The sequence below is a fragment of the Leptonychotes weddellii genome, chromosome 7, assembly GCF_054177405.1.
Source record: "Leptonychotes weddellii isolate Sample4059 chromosome 7, ASM5417740v2, whole genome shotgun sequence".
NCBI classification, from domain to species: Eukaryota; Metazoa; Chordata; class Mammalia; order Carnivora; family Phocidae; genus Leptonychotes; species Leptonychotes weddellii.
The window spans coordinates 32707741-32730536 of NC_138375.1; the positions used below are offsets into that span (position 1 = coordinate 32707741).

Sequence of the window (22796 nt, forward strand, 5' to 3'; positions counted from 1 at the left end):
TCCCCTCTAAAACTCTGTTTGTTTCTCAGAGTCCATAGTCTCTCATGGTTCATCTCTCCCTCCAATTCCCCCCCCCATTTTTCCCTTCCTTCTCCTAATGTCCTCCATGCTATTCCTTATGTTCCACAAATAAGTGAAACCATACGATAATTGACTTTCTCTGCTTGACTTATTTCACTTAGCATAATCTCCTCCAGTCCCATCCATGTTGATGTAAAAGTTGGGTATTCATCTTTTCTGATGGCTGAGTAATATTCCATTGTATATATGGACCACATCTTCTTTACCCATTCATCAGTTGAAGGGCATCTCGGCTCTTTCCACAGTTTGGCTATTGCGGACATTGTTGCTATGAACATTGGGGTGCATATGGCCCTTCTTTTCACTACATCTCCACACAGGCATATCTTAATGCTTAAAAGTGTTCTAAGCATTTGTCCAAACACTGGCTAACAAGTTAGGTACTGCTTCAATTTCTTAAACTGAAAGCATTTCCCTTGATTTCTATGTCTTATTGGGAAGATTTAAGATAATCTATTTCTCTAGTTGAGATAATCTGTCATATTTTTTAAAGAAAGCATTTTTTGCAACTCCTAAATAATTTGAATATCAAAAACTATGTAATAAACAACAAAGCTAAGGAATATTTACCTTTAATATTTACTTTGGGAAAGTTAAAGTGTTTAGAAATAGAAAAAGGAGGATTGCTGAATTAATATGGAATGCCTCAATTTTAGTCTATTGTAGTTTTCCATTTCGTTAAAGAAGAAAGTAATCAAGTATTTTTGTATTAGCAGAGGTGCATTTAAAAAAATCTTTGAAAAAAATGAACATACACACATCTCTTAAAATATATAAAAGAAAAAAATCTCTGTATTCTCATCACCTTAGTGTTTTAATATGTTTATATATTCCCTTCAGACAAACTTTTATTCACCTTAATATATTTGTAATGATAATATACATTCAACATTTGTTTCTTTGTTCCACATCTTTATAATATAAAATATTCCCCATTTTGAGACACGGTCCTCATTGCTATTCTTTTTAATGGCCACACAATATTCCATTTTGTGTTAGTCATAGTTATATTAAGAAAAGCCCAATAGAGATACAGAGAAATAGTCTGCAATAGCCTCTTTAATACTGACATTTTTCACCATTACTTATTTTGAAACCCAGCTATCTCATTAGTTGCTAGATTAATAGTCTGTTAAGATTATGTTAAAGGTAATTAGCCTAAAATCTCTGCATATACAAATGGCCAATTATAATGAAGTGGCTTAAATGAAATCTGCCTGCATGTAAAGGATTGATCAGAACAAGATGAATTTTGAAATGGACAGATTCAAACATTTTAATGATTTTTGTTGTTACAGTTCTCATATGCATCTAATTTGGTCTTGAGGTATTAAATCACATTTAAGCCTTACAATATGAATGCAAATGAAGTTTGAAATTAATTTAGTCTTAGCATCGTCCCATTGATTTGCCTTCCTAGAACATAAGGACATATTGTTCCATTAGGTACCAGGCAGAATGATAGCAAGTGACAGAAAATTCAGTTAACATTCACTTAAATTTGATTATGAAGCAAAGAAAAAGAGGTAGAAACAGACCAAACAAACCTATATTAAGGAACTGTATACTGACAACACACATGTTCATTGGAGACTCTGTATCTCAGCCCTACTGTGTGGTATCCCAGGCTGAAGCCCTGTACAGATTTGTATAAACTCCAACAGAATGCAGCTCCATTGGCCTACAAGCTGTAAGCAAGTTGTAAGAATAATTTGCAGAGTAAGTGTTAAGCCTATCTGACATGGTAAACATAGACTGATCTGAATTGTCAAATACAGCAAGTAAAGCAGACTGGTGTCCAGAAATATGCTGAACTAAAAAATATTATTAAAACAGGACCAGCAGATAGTAGTGTGAATTAGAAGACAATCCCAAGAGAAGGTATTTGGTGTTAGAGAATTTGATAAGAACCTATGTTTGAGAATTTAAAATACAATCCACATAAATTCATTTTCATCATTAACAGTCAGTAATAGAAATAATCTGTGTATAATAGCACATGTACATGTGCAAAGGACGTGAGGAAATCAGGCCAGCCCTAAAACCAGGCAGGCATCCTAAGATGCATTAAACATTCATTTATATACCACGTTAGTTAGACTTGCATGGAGCAGTGCATGCGTTGGCAAGTGTTTTAGGCTGAATTGTATCCTCCCCAAATGCATACGCCAAAGCCCTAATTCCCAGTATCTTGCAATGTGATCCTATTTGGAAAGAGGGTCTGTACAGAGGAAACCAAGTTAAAATGAATTCATTAGGGTGGGCCCTAATCCAATCTTACTGGTGTCCTTATGAGGAGAGAAAACAGATACCCAGCATATGTTAGCACAGAGAAAAGACCATGAGAGGACAGAGGGAGAGGGTGGACAACTGTAGGCCAAGAAGAGAGGTCTCAGAAGAGTCCAAATCTGCTGACACCTTGATCTTGAACTTGCAGCCTCCAGAAGAGTGGAAAAAAACATTTCTGTTTAAGCTACGCAGTCTGTTGTATTTTATTATGGCAACCCTGGTAAACTTACAGAGCAAGTTAGGCAGGTAAAGTGTGGCAGGAAGGAGGAAGCTGCTCCCTTCTGAATATCTGCCAAGACACAGCAGAACCCCAGCTCCCAAAGTGAGGGAGTGGGCAGTGGCAAGATACATACATGGTCCAGTTAGGATCACTCGGAAGTGACATGGAACACAACCCACATACTTTAACAACTTCTGAGCTCTTTGGTCTGGGGAGAAATAAATCCCCAAAGATATTCAGTTATATGGAGAAAGGATTTTGCTTTATTTTTGTATTGAGTTTGAAGCATCTTGGGCCTTCAGGTGACAAGTGCAGGTGGCAGGTGGAAATGGCTCTAAAGATCCAAACTAGAGATATAGGATTTGTTATTTTATAAGATTAATTTTTAAAAATTTCATATAACAATTTTATAGTATCAACTATTACTAAGTGTGCAGTTCGCAAATATGTTCACAATGCTGTGTGACCACCACCGCATCTAACTCTTCCATCATTCCCAATAAAAACTCTGGAAACCATTAAACAATAATCCCCCCTTCTACCTCCCCTCAATCCCTGGTGACTTCTATTTTACTTTCTGTTGCTATGAATTTGTCTATTCCAGGGACCTCATATAAGTGGAATTATATAGTATTGCCTAGGACTAATTTTTGAAGCCCTAGAAAGAAACAATGCCACTAGAGAAACCTTGTTGGGGAGGAAGGAGGGAAGTAATGAACAATGTTAGGAAAAATCAAGGAAAAGGTCCAGTGGTCTGACTCTCATTATAATAATGCATATTATCTTCCCCACTCCCCTTTCCTGATATCCCTTCCACATCCTCACCAGCACTTATTATACTTGACTTTTTAATAATAGCCATTCTAACAGATGTGAAGTGATACCTCATTGTGGCTTTAATTTACATTTCCCTGATGACTGATGATGCTGCACATCCTTCCACATACCTGTTGGGCATTTGGGTGAAAAAAAAAATGTCTATTCACATCCTTTGCCTACTTTTAATTGGACTACTTGTTTTCTTGCTCTTGAGTCATTTGAGTCCCTTGAATATTTTGGATATTAACGTCTTATCAGATGGGTGGTCTGCACAGACTTCCTCCCATTCTATAGGTTGTCTTTCATTTTGTTGACTGTGTCTCTTGCTGTGCAGAAGCTTTTTGGTTTCATGTAGTCCCACTTATTTATGTTTGCTTTCGTCACTCATGTTTTAGGTGTCACATCCAAAAAAATCACTGCCAAGATCAACATCAAGAAGCTTTTTCTCTGTGTTTTCTTCTGGGAGTTTTATGATTTCAAGCTGTGCATGTAAGTCTCCAAATCCATTTAGAATTTCAGTATGTACTGTCAGCTTTGCTCTGGCAATTAACTATATGTGAACTTTTTACATTTCTTGTATTTTTAGTAATGTACTTTAACTTTTTTTCATAGTTTTTTTTTTTTTGCATGTATTTCTATCTTGTCTCTTACAAGCATATGGTAGGCACTTTGAGACTAAAACCATATTTTACAATTTACCTTCTCATCATGCTTGGATCAATGTTTTGCACACATTAAGAAATCGATAAATGTTTTTTGTCTATTTGTTTTCTAGAAACCAGGGATGCAAGGGAAAATACACCAAAAGAGAGAAAAAGACTCAATTTCTTTGTTTGGCAATGTGACCATGACCAGGCCACTTAGTCTTTCTAGCCTTTTGTTACTGTGCCTGTTACATGAATATCTGATAATGTATAAGATCCCTGTATAAACTTACAATTCTATGATTCTAGCCTGTTTTAGTTAATCTTAACTAAACACATTTTAGAGGGTATTTTAAAAATCAACAAGTATGTACTTCAAAAAAAAATGATTCAGAACTGCACAAGTAAATATGTATGCAAATTATGCTTTCTTCCCTAACAGTCTATTCAACAAATTAAAGGTCAGAAGGACAGTATTATACTCTCAGCCTGATTCATGTTCTGTGAAAATGAAATATACTGACGTCCTATATTATACTGGGACACATGATCTGTACCTATTTTCAGCCCATGGCTCCTCACACTCCATTGTTTAAAAATAGATCAGTTCTGAACTTTGGAGACAGGCTCAGAAGGGTATTAACCTCTTTCTCGACAGTTAAGTTTGCCATTTTGCTCTAATCGAATAAGTATAAATCTGATCATGTTAAAAATAGACCTTCTTACTTGGTACACATTCCAACAGGCTCTCATAAACAGAGAGGTATAGTTCACAGAATTTTTCTAATTAATTTTTTAGTTTTAAATACACTGCCTGCTTTTGCTAAAGCATTCATCAGTATCAGGATCCTAACATTTTAATGCCAAATTTTGATGCTAAGACATTGTCTCCAGAAAGCTGCCTGTTAAAATGAAGGAAGAACTGATCAGCAGATTGTTTGAATACATTCCAGAAGAAATGAGACATATGATAAGTTTGGACTTGTTGTCTCTCCTGTGTTTGGCCTAACACCCTCTGAATGACCCTCTCGTGGCACTTACATACAGTTATAATTATTATTTAAATTTTTGTCTCTAAGCTACAAGAGCCATGAGAGCTGGGACTGTATCTTATTCTTCATTGAATCAGAGTAATACCAAAAGTTAAATTTTACTGAGCACTTACTGTGTGCCAGATGCATTTCTAATTTTTTATACTTTTTGCTCATTTAATCTTTATAACATCTCTACGAGGTAGTTATTGATCATCATCCACATTCAAAAATGAGGAAAGTGGAATACATACAAGTTACTAAATGGCCCAAGGTCATACATACAGTAAGTTGTGGAGCTGGATTTAAATGGGGCTGGTGGAACCAGGGCCATGCACTTACCCATGATCCTGCATAGCCCCTCCAGAGTAGCTTCTCATTCATTGTTTGTTGCACAACTGAAGGCATACATATGACTATTAATGGCACTGAGAGTGTCATAAAAGGGATTTAAACCAAATAGTTTAAAACAATAAAACTGGATCCTTCTGAGCAGCTGTGGGAGAATAGGAGCTTATTTTAAGTGAATGGAAGGAGAAGAAAGAAAATCTTTCTCTAGGCAGAGCCAGGTCAAATAACAACTGGAGGGCGGGGAGGTTTCTAGAGATTCAGCTGGGCTTTGCAGACTAGATACAGCCACAGAGGAACTAGAGATTGAAGATTATAGAAAATGAATACATACATCATAAAATAACAGCTTTAATTCACAATGCCAAGTTTCTGAGCATCATCTTAAAGATTTTCTCAGAATATTACAGGTGTTCTGCTCCAAGTATTTTAGTTCACAGTGAAATGAAGATAATTTTTTTTTATTTTTTTATTTATTCATGAGAGACAGAGAGAGAGGCAGAGGGAGAAGCAGGCTCCCAAGGAGCAGAGAGCCCGATGCGGGACTCGATCCCAGGACCCTGGGATCATGACCTGAGCCGAAGGCAGACGCTTAACCATCTGAGCCACCCAGGTGCCCCGAAATGAAGATAATTTTTTAAGATGACTTTACAATCACTTCTCAGAATGTTGGCAACTCTAGTGGAGCCGGTGTTTAGGTCATATGGCCTAACCTGAGGACGGACACGCAACTTCATCTGCCGCTCTGAATCTTCTCCATCCTGAGGTGGCTCACTACTTCAGTTTGGACAGGGAGACCAGCAACATTTCTTCCATGAGCCACCGACAATACTCTGGGAAGACTTGGTATAGAATATAAAAATAAGTATTTTTTGTCTATTCCATTGATGTTACTGGGTTATAGAAATTGGACAGAGTATCTATTTACCTTCTATAATGGTACTCTATTGAAATATCCCCTTCTCTGGGGTACCTGGGTGGCCCAGTCAGTTAAGTGTCTGCCTTCTGCTCAGGTCATGATCCCAGGGTCCTGGGATCGAGCCCCATGTAGGGTTCCCTGCTCATGGGGAGCCTGCTTCTCCCTCTCCTCCCCACTCATGCTTTATCTCATGATCTTTCTCTCTCTCTCTCTCTCAAGTAAATAAATAAAATCTTAAAAAAAAATCCCCTTCTCTCATCCTGACTGTACTAAATCACTAATGCAAATATCTAAAGAAAGTTTAAAAGAAAATAAAAACCAACCACAAGTAAAATAGAACATGCTGGCTTATAGTATATACATAAAAATCAAAATCACAGAGGAATCTAGAGATGCCAGCATCCTTTTGTTATACATGAGAAACCACATTTTCCATAGTATAATCGAAAGTGATACTAAGAATATTCTGTGGCCGGAGTACTTCATAGTTCTGGGCATCACTTTTTATCCACATGAACACCACTGTTTTGTTGATAAAATACTCTCTTTGAGCTCTAACAATCAATGATTCCTTGAGATGATTTGCAAAGTGTGACATCCAAACCTTCTTTGCATTTGTTTATCCAATAAGTAATTATTAAATGTGTACTAAGGACTGAAGTTATGGTGGAAATCAAGAAAGACAAAGTCCTTGCCTTCTTGGATCCAAGACAACAGAGTGGTATGTACACAACAAAAAGGCTTATGTGATGGAGAAGGACTTCAAGAGAACTCATTTAGATAAACTTCTCAGGAAGGCCTCTTTGAGGAGGTACCATTTTTATGAAACAAGAACAATAAGAATGAACCAGATATTTGTTAAAGGCATTTCAGCAATTTGTCTCCAACATATGAAAAGATAAATCACCTAATTTATACCACAGAAATGGAAATAGAAGAGTGCACTCAATGAAGTACTGTTTTTGTAGTATCCACTAACATAATTAATTTGCATACATGCGGTATGAAATTTTTGTAAGAGCTTTAAAAAATCATTCAAGTGATATTCTTTCTGCCACTTTACGTCTTTGAGAGTCTTCATATTTAAAAGTATTCAGACACATTGAAAAAAAAGCTGGGATATAAAATGGATAAAACATAATATGGGTTTAATTGATTATGAATATAGGATAATTTTCACATTCCTTAACATTGCATTTTATATTTTTAAGCAATAGGTCCTTTGCATATGTTTTTGAGAGTCTGAAGGTTTGACTTACCTTTCACTTCTATACATTCCTGAGTATCTAGACTTGTGTTAGCAGAAATCACTGTTCTTTAGTATACATTAGCATCTCAAATTAGGCTACATATTTTCATAAAAATAAGCCTTCTGCACAATGAAGTATTTTAAGTTAAAAGTCTTGTTGCAATATAAAATAGTGGTTGACTCAACATTGAACATATGATTAGCAATTATACACTGCATGTGTATGTGTATACCATGCAAATCTTATATTTTTACCTTCTGTCACGAAATACATAACAAATAATCCAGCTTTCCTCTTCTGAGTATTCTACCTTCACTCATTTGACATATATGATATCAGTCATTCAATGTCTTCTATGTGCCAGGCACTTTCCAGACGCTAGGAGCACAACAGTGACCAAAATATGCCTTTGCCCAAGCTGATGCCTTAACGTCTAAGTTAAAAAGATTTCTTGTGATCTACCACTATGACTTTAATACAGTAAGTACATAATAGTCCAATTTAATAGGGAGCAAAATGTAATTTCTCATTGTTCTTATTGAACTTTTCTTCAGAAAACGTGTCTGGCTTTTTTAGGTTCAAGTTTTAGTTAAATAATGACTCCTGTTATCTCTCTGCTATATGTCTCCTTACTTTCTTATCTTACTCATCTTGTTTCCTTTCTAATAAAGTCTTAACTCAGTATAACATTAAATGTAGGCTTTTGCATGATTCTGATGCCAGATGAGCAAAAGCTGAAAAGCAGGGAACAAATGAAGAACATGATTTTCACCTTTTAAGGTGTTAATTGTCTGAGCATTTAATGAATCCACTTATAAGATCTCTAATTTTATTACATAGTCACAACTCTTAGTCTTTTTTTCATTCATAATTCTGTTAAAGGCTGTTCACTCAGTAAATACTTAGTGAGTTCCTACTATAACTGGTCAATAAAGATATAAAGATTAAGGCATCATCTCTAGCCTCAAGAAGCTCATAGTCTTAGAAGAGACAAACAATAAACTGACAAGTGATAAATACAATGTGAGAGACAGAGTGGTCAGGGAAAATTTATGAGGAAGTTCATGTGTAGTAAGAGTGCTTACTGGGAAGTGGAATATAAGCTTAGTCGAAAGGAGTGAAGATAGAGTAGCATGAGGAAAAGCAATGAGGCAATCAACAGCACTTTTCTTTTCCCCAGAAAATTACGAACAATTCCCTGTTGATGAAGTATTAATAGAAAAAAGTAAAGATTAAGGCAGAGCATGGAGTGTCTCATATGCATTGTCAAGAAAATTGGACTTTTTCCTGTAGGGGATGGGAGATCATGAGCAGGTTCTAGGAAGAAGAGAGGAGAATCGTCAAACTCGTGTTTTCTATCAATCTGTGTGATGGTATGCATTTGAGCTAACTGAGATCAAAGGCAGGGAGAACAGTCGTGAGAGCACTTCAGATGTTGAATTAAAAGATGCTGAGACCCTGAATTATGGTATTTGAAAATATGAGGAAAAACATTGGTCATAATTTAGTGACTGAATAGTTGTGGGAAAGAAGGAAATTGGACATATGGTCTCATATGGCTGTGGATGGGTGTAGGGGGTAAAAATGAAAAGTGCATTTTTTCCAATGAAGATCAGAGTTAAGTTAATGTGTGGCATGAGAAAGGGTAGTTAATAAAATACACACGATTAAGAAGATGTTCTTGTTATCCCGATTTTATACTACACTGTGCATTTTCAGCCCAGAGGAATGCTTCTCATTTAAGCATGCAACTTTAGAGCTTTTACACTCATTTTTATCCTGGCTTTCTCTATTCCCTCAATGACATTTTATGCTGGAATCCTAAAATTGCTGTTTCTTTTTTTTTTTTAAGATTTAATTTATTTATTTGACAGAGACAGAGAGTGAGCACAAGCAGGGGGAGTGGCAGAGGGAGAGGGAGAAGCAGGCTTCCTAGCAGGGAGCCTGATGCAGGCTCAATCCCAGGGTCCTGGGATCATGACCCGAGCTGAAGGCAGACGCTTAACCAACTGAGCCACCCAGGTGCCCCTTTCCTGTTTCTTTGAAATATATCCTTAGTTTTATAGTGTCTTCCTGTCTTTTGATTTAGTCTTAGTATCTGATACTGTCTCTTGGATTATATTTGTCTCCCTGCTATGGCCTCTCCTGTCCTGTCTTTGAACCACTCTGGGCCCTTGAGAACCCAGCCTGGTTCCAGTGTCCTGACCTTCTGCCTTTCAGTGAAGGGGATTTGGATTTTTTTATTTATTATTATAATTATTATTATTATTATTTTAAAAAGGGAGAAAGTAGGGGAGAGAGGGGTAGAGAGAGAGAGACTCTTAAGCAGGCTCCACGCTCAGCACAGAGCCCAAAGCAGGGCTCGATCTCACAACCCTCAGGTCACGACCGAAGCCAAAGTCAAGAGTCCTATGCTTAGTGGACTGAGACACCCATTCGCCCTAGGGGATTTAGATTTAAAACAAATTCTGTAATCCAACAAAGAGATAAAGCAAAGCATATTGATAGATTAAAAAAAAAAACACATTATTTTTAAAAATACAACAAAAAATGAAGTTTGAATTGTGGTTCCCAAAGCAAAATAAATAAATAAATGATATTCTTATTTGAGGTGTTTGTAAAGAAAATAAGCTAATCAACAGCAGATTTTTAGCTCCTTTATTGACAAACTCTTAACTGATAGTTTAAGGCTCAAAAAAATTACGAATAACTTTTAGGGGATGCAAAAGCTTAGGAATGGTTATAAATGGTAAAGACATTAGTTGCAATGAAAATATTTATTGAGCATTTAATATATGCTACATGTACTAGGAATTTCAAGAAAAATTTAAACTATAAATAAGCCTTTGCTTTTGAGGAACTTTCAAGACAAAAGTGGAGAAAACAAATATGAAACACTAATGATAACAGAGACAGAATAGATAAGGAGCACACATGAGTTGCTGACTCAGTGCATTAGGGGTCAGAGAAAAGAGAAATGAAATCTACCCTGGAATATAAAAAAAAAAAGTTGTAAATAAAGAAATATTCGAACTAGATTTTGCTAACAGATGACAAACATTTCTGAAAAACATATGATGCAAGGTGAGAAATTATAATTGATTTTTGCAAAACAGCAAGTTGCACAGTTTGGCTCTAGGCCACTTTGGAACACGTAGAGCAGCCGGGAGAATAAAGCTGGAAATTTAGCTGAAATCAGAGCACAGAAGGGCTGGAATATGAGCCTAGGGAGGCTAAATTTGATTTAATTTTGTATGTAAAGAGTGAAAGTTTCTGAGCAGAGAAATGAGTAGCTCGTACATATGAAAAGAAAAAAAAAAAAAAAGATTAATCTGGCAATGATGTTTTAAATGGTAGTTAGAGAAAACAGCCCAGAGGCTGGAAGGCAAACTAAGGAGACAGTTCCGATTGTCCACATGAGAAGATTAAGGTCAGAGCAACGGTGGTGGGGAAGGAAACAAGGGCGCAGGTGTGGGATGGACTGCCACAGTGAACTGATGGCATTTGGTGATTGACTGGACGGGCAGAGCAGAAAAAGATTAAAAGAAAAAAGACTATAATTTTACATTCCAAATGATTTGAGAGAATGACTAAAACATTTACTGAGAGACTTCAAAGGAAAAATGGTTTAGTAATGGAAGATAATGACTGTATTACATAGCTTACTACATATGGAGTCGGGAAAATCATGTAGATTTTAAGAAAACAGTGTTATTGGCGGGGTGCCTGGGTGGCTCAGTCGTTAAGCGTCTGCCTTCGGCTCAGGTCATGATCCCGGAGTCCTGGGATTGAGCCCCACATCGGGCTCCCTGCTCGGCGGGAAGCCTGCTTCTCCCTCTCTCACTCCCCCTGCTTGTGTTCCCTCTCTCACTGTGTCTCTCTCTGTCAAATAAATAAAATCTTTAAAAAAAAAAAAAAGAAAACAGTGTTACTGGCAAGAACTTAGAGCGCAATATTTACAGAATTAAGGTGCAAGAAGAAATAAATAAAAAAAAAGAACAAATCCAGAAATGCAAAATGAAAAGCCTAAGGCTTAGTAATGGTTCAGTGCTAAGGAAGCCCAAAAAAGAGATTCAGGTTGTGTGTTTTGCTAACAGTTTAAAAGGAACACCAAGGGTTCAAAGACAAAGGCTTTTTGATGAGTAACAGATCATCGATAACTTTCAAGGAAACAACTACGGTAAAGAAGTGGAGATCAAACCACACATTGTAATGACTACACAGTAATCATTTGAGAAGGTTGGTAGTAAAAGAAAGAAGGGAAAGAAAAGCAGTGTGAGAAATATGAACAATTACGCCAATATTCTTTTGGTCTAGGAGTGACCAGAACATTCCCGGGGGCAGAGAGAAGCCTTCTAGGGAGGGATGGAAAGAAGCTCCAAGGCAAACAGGTGAGTACTGACATTGAAGTGTTTTAATGAGGAGATAGGGCAAAATGAATTACTTGCAACAGGTCAGGTTAGTCTGTAATCAGGGTCTAAGGTCTAATAAATAGGTGAAATGAACATGGGAAGAGAGGAGAAATCAAAATGAAGATAAAGAAACGGTTCAGTAAACATGAGAGGATAGAGTGGAAGATATAGACAATGAGGACACATGAAGGAACTCTTATAACCACGGATATCGAAGATAAAACCGTTCTGACAATCATGAGTATAAGAACAATTTTCCAGTACTTTTTTTTTTCAACAATTAGAAGTCTATATACGGGAAAACCTATGGGAGAATAAAGGTAAAAAAAGATGTGTTAACATTTAGTTCTGATTTTTCTTGAGTAGTATCATAACACGGACTTGGAGATTTGCCATGAAAAGAGAAAATCGACCATGACCATGTACCATGGAGGTCGAGGACTCTAAATCTTACCTCTCTCAGAGGATCGTTGAGTTCACTGAGAATGTTTTCCTCGTCAAAGATTTTGCCTTGGTATCTGTGTTCATAGTAGTCGTGTATCTTCTGACGCATATCAGCTGGTAACTTATGGAATGACATGTATTGCTCCACTTGCTTATACTGCAAGGAAAGGAAAAAGGAAATTAGAAAACACTGTTAGGCTGTATGAGAAATCATCATGTTACCTTGTTGTGCTCAATTCAATAATATTTGAATAACAGTAACAAAAAGAAGAAATCCTTTGACGGGAAGGAACTAATGGACAAGGAGGTAATGTACCTACTCTATGTCACGTAATCTGCAAGGGATTTATCTAGGTAAACATTTCCTGTAGAGAACTGAGATGTGGAGGGGCATGAAAGGAGTTCAGAGTGAATTTAAGGTGTCACCCCAGAAAAGCTCAGTGACGAGACAAGAAAAAAATGTGATGTTATTTTTTTGGAATCTTTTTTTAGCTGTGTTCTAGAAGAAGTATCATGTTATGTTTGGCCCCTCATCCAGATATAGAATCTCCTAGGTTTGGGTAGACAAATGGTTTTATCTTAGACCTTTTAGCAAAAGATCAGACCTAATTAAAATTTGAATTTAGTGACAGAGAGCTTGGCAGCTGTTTCCAAGTCATAGATACTCAAGCAACACAGATGGCCTGAAAAGTGTGAGAATATGTCACCCTTCAATTTAGGACTTAAAGAGTATCAGGGTGAGACTAGATCCACGTAATTTTATAGCCAAAAGTTAACTTAGATGTTTAAATTCATTTAACCAAGTAGTTCTTAAACTTAATTGTTGATAAAACTTGGGTTGAAGTTGACTTTGGGAATGCAGATTTTTCAGGCTTAACTCCAGAGATTGATTCCCTTGATGTATCTGTTTTTGTGAATTTACACATACACTCATACACACACACACATACGCAATTTGAAAATAAATCCCTGGTATTCAAAAAGGAACATAGATATTAGCTGGGAACTTATTAGAAGAGAATTTCAGGTTTTACTCCAGACCCATGAAATCAGAGTCTACATCTTAAAAAAAGATTCTCAGATGACCTATACACATTTAAGTTTGAGAAACATTCCCTTGATGTTGCAAATGCAGGTAGTCATGAGACCATACTTTGAAACAATTAATTAGAGCCTCCCAAATGAGTTTCATTACACAGATGATAAAATTGAATACAAATAAAAAAGTAGGTAATAAAACTGGATAAACATACTGGAATAAGATTCTTCCCTTAAAAAAACACATTTGCTGTGTTTTGGAGAACACATGGATATTTTTTTTTTCCTCACATCTTTTCCTGATCACTTAGAGGTCTCCCAACTCCTTGTCCATAATTAGTGTATTTGTAATTGGTACTTGATAACACATACATCTAATCAGAAACAGCAACCTATTATATTTCTTCAACTTTTTGGACATACTTTCCTTTCACATAACATTCCTATTTTTAAGACATTCCCTTTTGGAGATTAGTATTCTTAAAGGAAATACAACTTTGTCATGAGACTTCTTTATTTGGTCACCAGACTGTCCCCCAAGTATTTAAAGCTTGCAGGCCTATATATATCTCTCTCTGAAGCAACTTGATTATGATTTAAGCATTTTATATTTAGACACCAATGCTTCCACTGTCACTTGTGTAAGTGGCTTCTAGCATGTACTTGAGAAGGATTGGTTAATTTTTCCTGAAGAGCTCAGAATCTGTATGCCTACCTAATCTTGGTAACCCACTTCTAGAGACCTGGAATTCAGTCTGCTTGACCCTCATGCAGCTGGTCCATAAGAAAGAAGTTTCAGTGACCTCTATAAGACTGCTGTGTAGGATAAAGTTGATTTGCAGCTGGACTGAAAAAGCTCTATCTTTATTTCTAGAGACATCCATGCATCTGATTTTTTTCTTTTAGCCAAAAAGAGGGCAGTGGGATATTTGAGGTACTGTTTAGGGTCCAAGGCTCCACTGGAAACCCCAAGTTTAACTTTTGCACTAATGCTTTGCAGCTAGTCTATCTGGTTTGATTATTCTGGCTTGACTTTTTTTTTTAATTTTTTTTTTTTTAAGATTTTATTTATTTGCGAGAGAGAGAATGAGAGACAGAGAGCATGAGAGGGAGGAGGGTCAGAGGGAGAAGCAGACTCCCCGCTGAGCAGGGAGCCCGATGCGGGACTCGATCCTGGGACTCCAGGATCATGACCTGAGCCGAAGGCAGTCGCTTAACCAACTGAGCCACCCAGGCACCCCTGGCTTGACTATTTAAAGAGCTACTGAGAGCTTTGTTGCTGAGCTCCCCCCCAAACCAAGGCTCCTTGCACAGATTTTGGTGGATCAAGCCAGAAACTCAGCATGTTCCACATGCCTGAAGATTGAGCCCATGGGGAGCTCATGCTGGGGAAAGGTTCTTGGGCCTTAATGCCATGTGTGCATTCTCTTTCTCCAAAGCCCTGTAATCCTTTGCCTTTAAACAAATGCCTCATACGAGTAAAGTCTGGTGAATCTTGTTAAATATTCAAACTTGGGAAAACAATAAAACAGCTTAAGAGCACAGGACTACCACAGTTTTGACACTTACTGCATTGATGAAAGTCCTTTCAGTTCTGGACAAATAAAGGATTCAACTTTCTTCAGGACCAGTAGGGGTCAAGTAATCTCTGTTTACTTTTCTCAAAAAAACTGCTTGCCCAAACACTGCTTCGATTGGTGAGAATCTTTAACCTTAGCCAGGATACTAAGCTCTAGATTTCTCTGTTCTTTGCATGCATTTCAGTGGGCATGGGAGGCAGCCTTAGAAGTTAGTAGTATTTCAATTCATTTTTACAAAATTTGTGCCTATGTGCAAGGGCCTACTCACCTAGAGAAACAAATAATCTGCTCAATGTCTATCTTGAATTAGAAAACTAATCCTTGATCAGCTAAATACAAATGTTACACATAAAGTTATTTTATTTTTATGGAAAGTTAGGATTGGTGGAATGTAGTTATTTTTCCTCATATGAATCATTTAATCCCTTTATACTTGAGTTTACTAATCTACAATAAGAGAGTGTTTCACCAAATGATCTTCTTTGTTCTTTCAGACTAAAGTTCTATGAATATTTCTTGTCATTTAATCATACTGAGTTCAATTTGATTTTTGAACCCATATTACATATTTTAAACATTAATCCATTTATAGTAATTATCGATCTACCAAATATTAACTGATTGCTGCGTGCCAATGGTTCTCAAACTGCAGTTAAGGTGAAGATAAATTACCAGTATCGCAGGGAAGCCTGTTAGAAATGCACATTTGAAGTTTTCACCCCAGACCCACAGAACCAGAAATTCTAGCAGTCTGTGTTTTAAAAGGCCTTCCCTACATTAAAACATCAGAACTACTTCTATCTGCCAAGAACTGTGTTATCTTAGGGCATAAGGAAGCACTTTTGAGTGAGAGTAGGGGACAGAAAGGAAATTCAGTTTTGGTAAGTTAAGTTTAAGATGCCTATGGCCCATCCTAATGCTTATATGTAGGTCAGGCACTTAGAAGAAAAAATATACACATAGTCAATGACTAAGAGATCACTGAGGGATAATGTGTCAAATAAAGAGATTTAAAAAAAAAAGTGGAACCTACATTTTAAAAGCAGTTGGAAATCGATCAAGTTAAGGGAACTGAGATTAGCCAGCCAGATGTGACAGAACCAAAAAACCTCGACTCAGAGCAAAGAAGGATAAAGTTTCAAGGGGCGGGAGGTACTCAAAAGAAGTATATTCTAAGAAAAGAGGTATTGCACCATAATCAGTGAATTTGGAAATTAGGTAATGATTTGTTAGAACACAACACTTATCGAAAACAGGAGCTACTTCTTTTTGTCTGTTTCCCTATACCTAACAAGACTTGAGAAAAAATGAATGAAAATAGACCTACCTGTGATGTGAAGAATAAAATAATAATTACTCTTTGAAAAACAACCTAGTGGTCGGTGGATAATGGAATAAACTAAGTGTTGGAAGCTAAATTTAAAAAAACGATAATATGGAAAAGTTTCTGTTAGTTGTTATACTATATGTGAAAGATGACTTGACACATTAAATAGTCACTGAAGAGACTTTTGAAAAACAAAGATGCAAATACAAGTATTTCTTGAATATATAAAATCAAAAGTTCATCCCATCAGATCTAAAGAGACTATTGGGGCGCCTAGGTGGCACAGTTGGTTAAGCATCTGATTCTTCAGCTCAGGTCATGATCTCAGGGTCTCCGGCTCTGCACCCAGTACACTCTGCTTAGGACTCTCTCCCTCTCTCTCTCTCTGCGCCTCCCCCCTCTAAAATAAATAAAAACATCTTTAAAAATATTAAAAGAGACTATAACATCATTATCATTTAAAATTCTAATGTACTTTTATTTTCAAAATTTTCTGTGCAATTAAAATGATACATAAAAATATTGCATGAACATACTAAAAATGAGATCTAATATATATAATGAAGACAACATTCCATTATTAAACTCACTCCTCCCATGTTACCGCTTTCAAAAGGTGTTTTGTCTATATTGCTAAGTAATATGCTTCTGTTTCTAATTCTTATGTGGATCAATTATAGGCAACATTTATTGACTTTTTGCCATGGAAAGGTGGTGTAGCCACTAACAGCCCCCCATATCTTCTCACCTTCTCTCTCATTCTGCAATTGTGTCACTAGTGTTAATTCTTCCCTCGGTCTCTTTTGTAACTTTACATAACATAGTTATATCTTTATTTCTTGTTCAGAGAACTCTAGACAAGTTTACCAAATGAAATGTAACAAACTCATTCTTTCATTTCTATTTTTTAACTTTTGTCATCTCTACTTTATAATATAAAGGTGGATTGTAATTTTGTACCTGAAATTGAACCTACCAAAGCGGTTATACAGTGTTTGCATTACTCTGTTTACCACAATGCCAAGTGCAGCATTTGATGACATTTCCTTTGGTTTTGTGGATTTTTAATGACTTTTATTTTTTGCACAAGAAATATTTTCCAGCATCCCTATCCTAGCTGATATCCAGTAGGATTTCCCTTTATAACATCTCTGGTTGGGTTCCCTATTCCCAGAGCCTATGTTTCTCTTTTGTTTATTTACTCATGTTGCTGGAGTCAATCCCCAAGGAAATCACTACGAAATACTAAATGGGATATAGGTTTTTTGAATTTTTTCTTGTCTGAAAATATCTCTTAAACTCAAACTCAATTGTTAAACTAACTACATATAGAATTCTAGGTTTGAACTACTCTAGTTGGATGTTGAACTTTTGCATTTGATCCTCTATACTGGATATGATCCATGTTTCTTATTATGTATTTCATATATTCCTTGTCTGCATTTCTCCCTACCTTTCCCTATATTCTCTACATTTTCTCTACATTCCCTTATGTTTTTCCTACATTCTTGGATAATCCCTGAAATTCTTAGAGACAATTTAATTCCAAATATCTTCTTTTTTAGATCTTTTATTTCCATAATTTTGTGTTCAGTTTAGAAATATACTACTAACATATGACTTAAAAAAACAATTTTAAGGCATACTTTCATTCCTGAAATGTTTAGGATGTCTAAATAGAGGTAAATTTAAGTGTCTACTGTATTTAGCTTCAGTAAAGGCTTTGGTAACTTTGCTTTAAGTGGTTTCATTGGACTATGTATAAACATCAGGAATGGGGGTAATTCCAAACAGATTGCAATAACTTGAGAGTGAATGGAAGTAAGAAATGGAAATGAAAACAGCAAGTATAACTATGTCTCTGACCTGTTCTGATTAAGAGGGGAGAGCTAGAATCATAGCATGGTAAATGTAAGCAATTCTAATAAATCTAAAATAGAAGCTTTAATGACATTTATACTGTTTTTATATCTATGAATGATACCTTATCTGAAAACTGAATCACCCTATTTTATATCCCCTACAACTTCATCCCCAATTCTCAAGACCACCAAATCATATAAATTCTACTGCCAGAAGTTTCAATAATTTTCCATTTCCCTGTATCACCATTACTATCATTCTAGTCAAAGTAACTTAATCTCTCCTCTAAACTCATTCCCAACTTTCTAACTATATTCTCTGTATCTATTTGTGCATGCCTGACTGCAACTCTTATTCTTTTCCATAATCCAGACAGAAATCTTTTTAAAATGCTAACCTTATTGTCACTCCTTTCCCTTAAGCCTTTTAATGGCTTCCCATTGCTTTCAGGATCAAGGTCTGACTTCCTGGGCCTATTTGGCCTATTCCTGCTCTATCATATACATTTTCCCTTTGCTCACTATGCCCTGGTATATTACATTTCTTTAATATTCTTAAACTTACCCTAGTCTCTGGATGCTCACGCACTTTCTTCTATCTGGAATGCTGTCCCACCACATAATTTCCTGGCCAATTCCTATTCATTCTTTAACTTTCTTCCTCAAACCTCACTACGTCAAGGAAATATTCTCTGACTCCTTGGTCACCTAAAGTCCTCTTGGTATACACTTAGAAAAAATGCTGAGTTTATGCCTTAGTTATTCTAAGAGCACCTGCAGTTACTTGTTAAGTGTCCGTCCTTGCCCGTCTTGTTCACCACCGAACCGCTGAAGTGTTTGCACGCGAGTAGTCACTGATTGAAAATCTGGTTTGTTACATACTTTCTGAAAATTCTTTGGGTAAAGGAGACCAAGAATATGATCTCTGACTCTTTTGTGTTATAATAATGGTATCAATGGAGGAGGCCAGATAGGGAGAGTCTCCCACATGGATTGAAATTTTGGATTCGTATTTTATTATTACAAGTTGTTATTGTTTATTACTCAGAGAACATTTATTAAATATGAGATTCTGTTTCTAGCCTATTGAAGTTAACCTGGATGAATCTATTCTTTAAAGAATTGCAGTTTCTGTCTGAATTTGTGATATCAGGTTTTAAGTTAAACACAGCTATAAGGAGGAGTAAATTACTGATTAGAAAAGAGAAGCTGCCTTCTTATAATTCCAAAAATGTTTATAACAATTAGGAACACAGCAAAAATTAATAAAAACACGTGCAAAGTATATGTATTCTATTTGAAAATAAGAAGAGTTTTCTTCATCACCAAGACAGTCCTGTGTACATCTGAAAAAGTAGATAATTTTCAGTTCTCCAAGCATGATTTTACATACTGAATGCTCCTGGAAGATAGGAATCAGAAGGTATACTTTTCATTTTATTATAAAAGCAAATTCCATAAAAATGAAAAGTATCATGGTTATTCATAATTACTCATTAAATCAAATGTACCTCTCATTTTATGATTCTAACACCAGTCTTCAAATCTATGAAACACTCCATATAAGTAGTCAACTTTTTCTTGAAGTCTTTCTCTTAAGAAGCATTGAATGACTGTATAATGATGTTTTATAGTATCTCAGGACACTTTTTACAATGTAGCATATACCCAGAGCAGATTCTTAGCCTGTGGGATGTCTATGTGTAATTTAAGACTGTAATGATAGGGAGGAGCTAAGATGGTGGAGTAATACGAGGACTTTAGGCTTGCCTTGTCCCTTGAACACAACTAGATAATATCAAATCATTCTGAACACTCAAGAAATTGATCTGAGGACTGAAAACAAATTGCACAACGAGAGGGGGAGAAGAGGCTGCATCATGGAAGGTAGGAGGTGCGGAGACATGGTTTGGGGGAGAAACGGATCACAGGTGTTGTGGAGGGGAAGGAACCCTGGTTACAGAGAAGGGAGGGAGGGAGGGAGAGAGAAAGAGGAGTGCACAAGGAAAACACTTCCCCAAAGCCACTGACTGGGAAAACAAGAAGGGCTAATTTTCGAGAGTTTTTACAACCAGTGGAACTCAAAAACTGGAGTTTTAGAGGTCCTATATATGGCAGGTGTAGAGTCTGGTGGGTGCTGCAGTGCTCCTATGGAGAAGGAGCGCAGATAGTCTGGGAGGGGGACAAACTGTGTGATCTTAGGATCCCCTGGGATGCAATGAGAGAGATGGGTCACCCTTTTTGGAGCGCATCTGAGAGACATGGCATTGCCTCTCTGGGGACAAAAAAGCTGGTGGGCGCCATTTCCCTTGCCCTCCCCTCAGCATAAATTAACTTCAATAAGCAGCACAGTGCCAACACTGGCAGCCTAAACCACTAACACCAAGTCCCTTTCCCCCTGTCCTCTGCAGGAGCTGTTTTTTGGGGGCAAGTGTGCCTGAGAACCAATGCAGTGAGCCCTGTCCCCAAAAGAGCACAAACCCACGTCAGGCATCACATCCACTGACCATAAAGTTCCACAAATCTTCAGCTGTAGTGGAAATAACATCAGGTGTAGACCAGAGCACTCCTAGTTAAAACTTGCTACACTTTGGCCAAGGTCCAAGCACTCCCCATTGCAGGCAAAGAGAAACTCTACAGAGGACTGCTTGAGGGAAAGAGCAGATGAAACACAGTGGCAGAGTGCATACAGCATACACCAGAGACACTTCTGAAGTGCCAGGCCCTGAACAGTATATGACCTCTATTTTATAAAGCCATTACTCTCAGAAGCAGAAAACATAACAGTTTTTCCTAACACAGAGAAAAAGACAGAGACCTAGACAAAATGCCAAGATGGAGGAATTCATCCCAAAAGAAAGAACATGAAAGGGTCATGACCAGGGATCAAATTGAAACTGATATAAGTAACACGCCTGATCCAAAATTTAAACCAACAATCATAAGGATACAGACTGGTCTTGAGAAAAGCATAGAAGACACCAGGGAGTTCCTCATCACAAAGATAAAAAATCCTAAAAACTAGACAGGCCAAAATGAAAAATGCAATAACCAGTATTCAAAACCAACAGAATGTAATGATCACAAGGATGGAAGAAGCAGAGGAATGAGTCAGTTATATAGAAGTAAAAATTATGGAAAATAATGAAGCTGAAAAGAAGGAAAGAAAAATATTAGATCATGAATGTAGACATAGAGAACTCAGTGACTCCATAGAACATAATAACATTCATATCATAGGAGTACCAGAAGAAGAAGGAAATGGGGGCAGAAAATTTATTTGAGGAAATTATAGCTGAAAACGTCCATAATCTGGGGAAAGAAACAGACATCCAAATCCAGGAGGCACAGAGAACTCCCAACAAAATCAACAAAAGCAGGTGAACACCAAGACATATCTTAGGTAAGTTTGTAAAATATAGAGATAAAGAAAAAATTCTAAAAGCAGCAAGACAAAAGAAGTCCCTCAATTACAAGGGAAGACAGATAAAGTTAGCAGCAGATCTCTGCACAGAAACTTGGCAGACAGGAAGACAGTGGCATGATATATACAATGTGCTGAATGGGAAAAATATTCAGGCAAGAATACTCTATTCAGCAGGCTATCATTCAGAATAGAAGGAGAGATAAAACATTTCCCAGACAAAAAAAACTAAAGGGGTTGGTGACCTCCAAGGACTCTTTGAGTAAGAAAGTAAGATCAAAAGTGACAAAGACTAGAAAGGAACAAAGAACATCACCAGAAACAATTATAAAACAAGTAATAAATGGCACTAAATTCAAATCTATCAATAATTATTACTCTTGAATGTAAAAGGACAAAATGCTCCAATCAAAAGACATAAGGTGTCAGAACGGATAAAAAACAACAGCACCCATCGATATGCTGCCTATAAGAGACTCATTTTAGACCTAAAGACACCAGCAGATAGAAAGTGAGGGTATGGAGAACCACTTCCACTTATTGTGCAAATGGAAGTCAAAAGAAAGCCAGAGTTGCAATACCTTTATAAGACAAACTAGATTTTAAACCAAAGACTGTAACAAGAGATGGAGAAAGGCACTATATCATAATAAAGGGGTCTATCTGACAAGAAGATCTAACAATTATAAATATTTATGCCCCCAACTTGGGAACACCCAAATATATAAAACAATTAATAAGAAACATAGAGGAAAACATTGATACAATAATACAATAATAGTAGGGGACTTTAACACCCCACTTACAGCAATGGACAGATCATCTAAGCACAAAATGAACAAGGAAATAATGGCTTTGAATGGCACACTGGACCAGATGGACTTAACAGATATATTCAGAACATTCCATCCTAAAACAGCAGAATACACACTCTATTCAAGTGCATATGGGACATTCTCCAGAATAGAGCACATACTAGGTCACAAATCAGCCCTCAGCAAGTACAAAAAGATTGAGATCATAGCACACATATTTTCTGACCACAACGCATGAAACTTGAAGTCAAGTACAAGAAAAAATTTGGAAAGACCACAAAAACATGGAATTT

At 36.7% G+C, this 22796-nt stretch overlaps 1 protein-coding gene across 2 annotated transcripts in view; it reads right to left on the bottom strand.

Moving 5' to 3' along the window:
• The window catches only part of HCN1 (hyperpolarization activated cyclic nucleotide gated potassium channel 1), a 390570-nt gene that overhangs the window by 56646 nt on the left and 311128 nt on the right, over positions 1-22796 (bottom strand). For both annotated transcript variants that reach the window (XM_081826108.1, XM_081826107.1), the window contains one exon: positions 12468-12614. In XM_081826108.1, coding sequence (XP_081682234.1) covers positions 12468-12614 — 147 coding nt within the window. The remainder of the gene's footprint in view (positions 1-12467; positions 12615-22796) is intronic.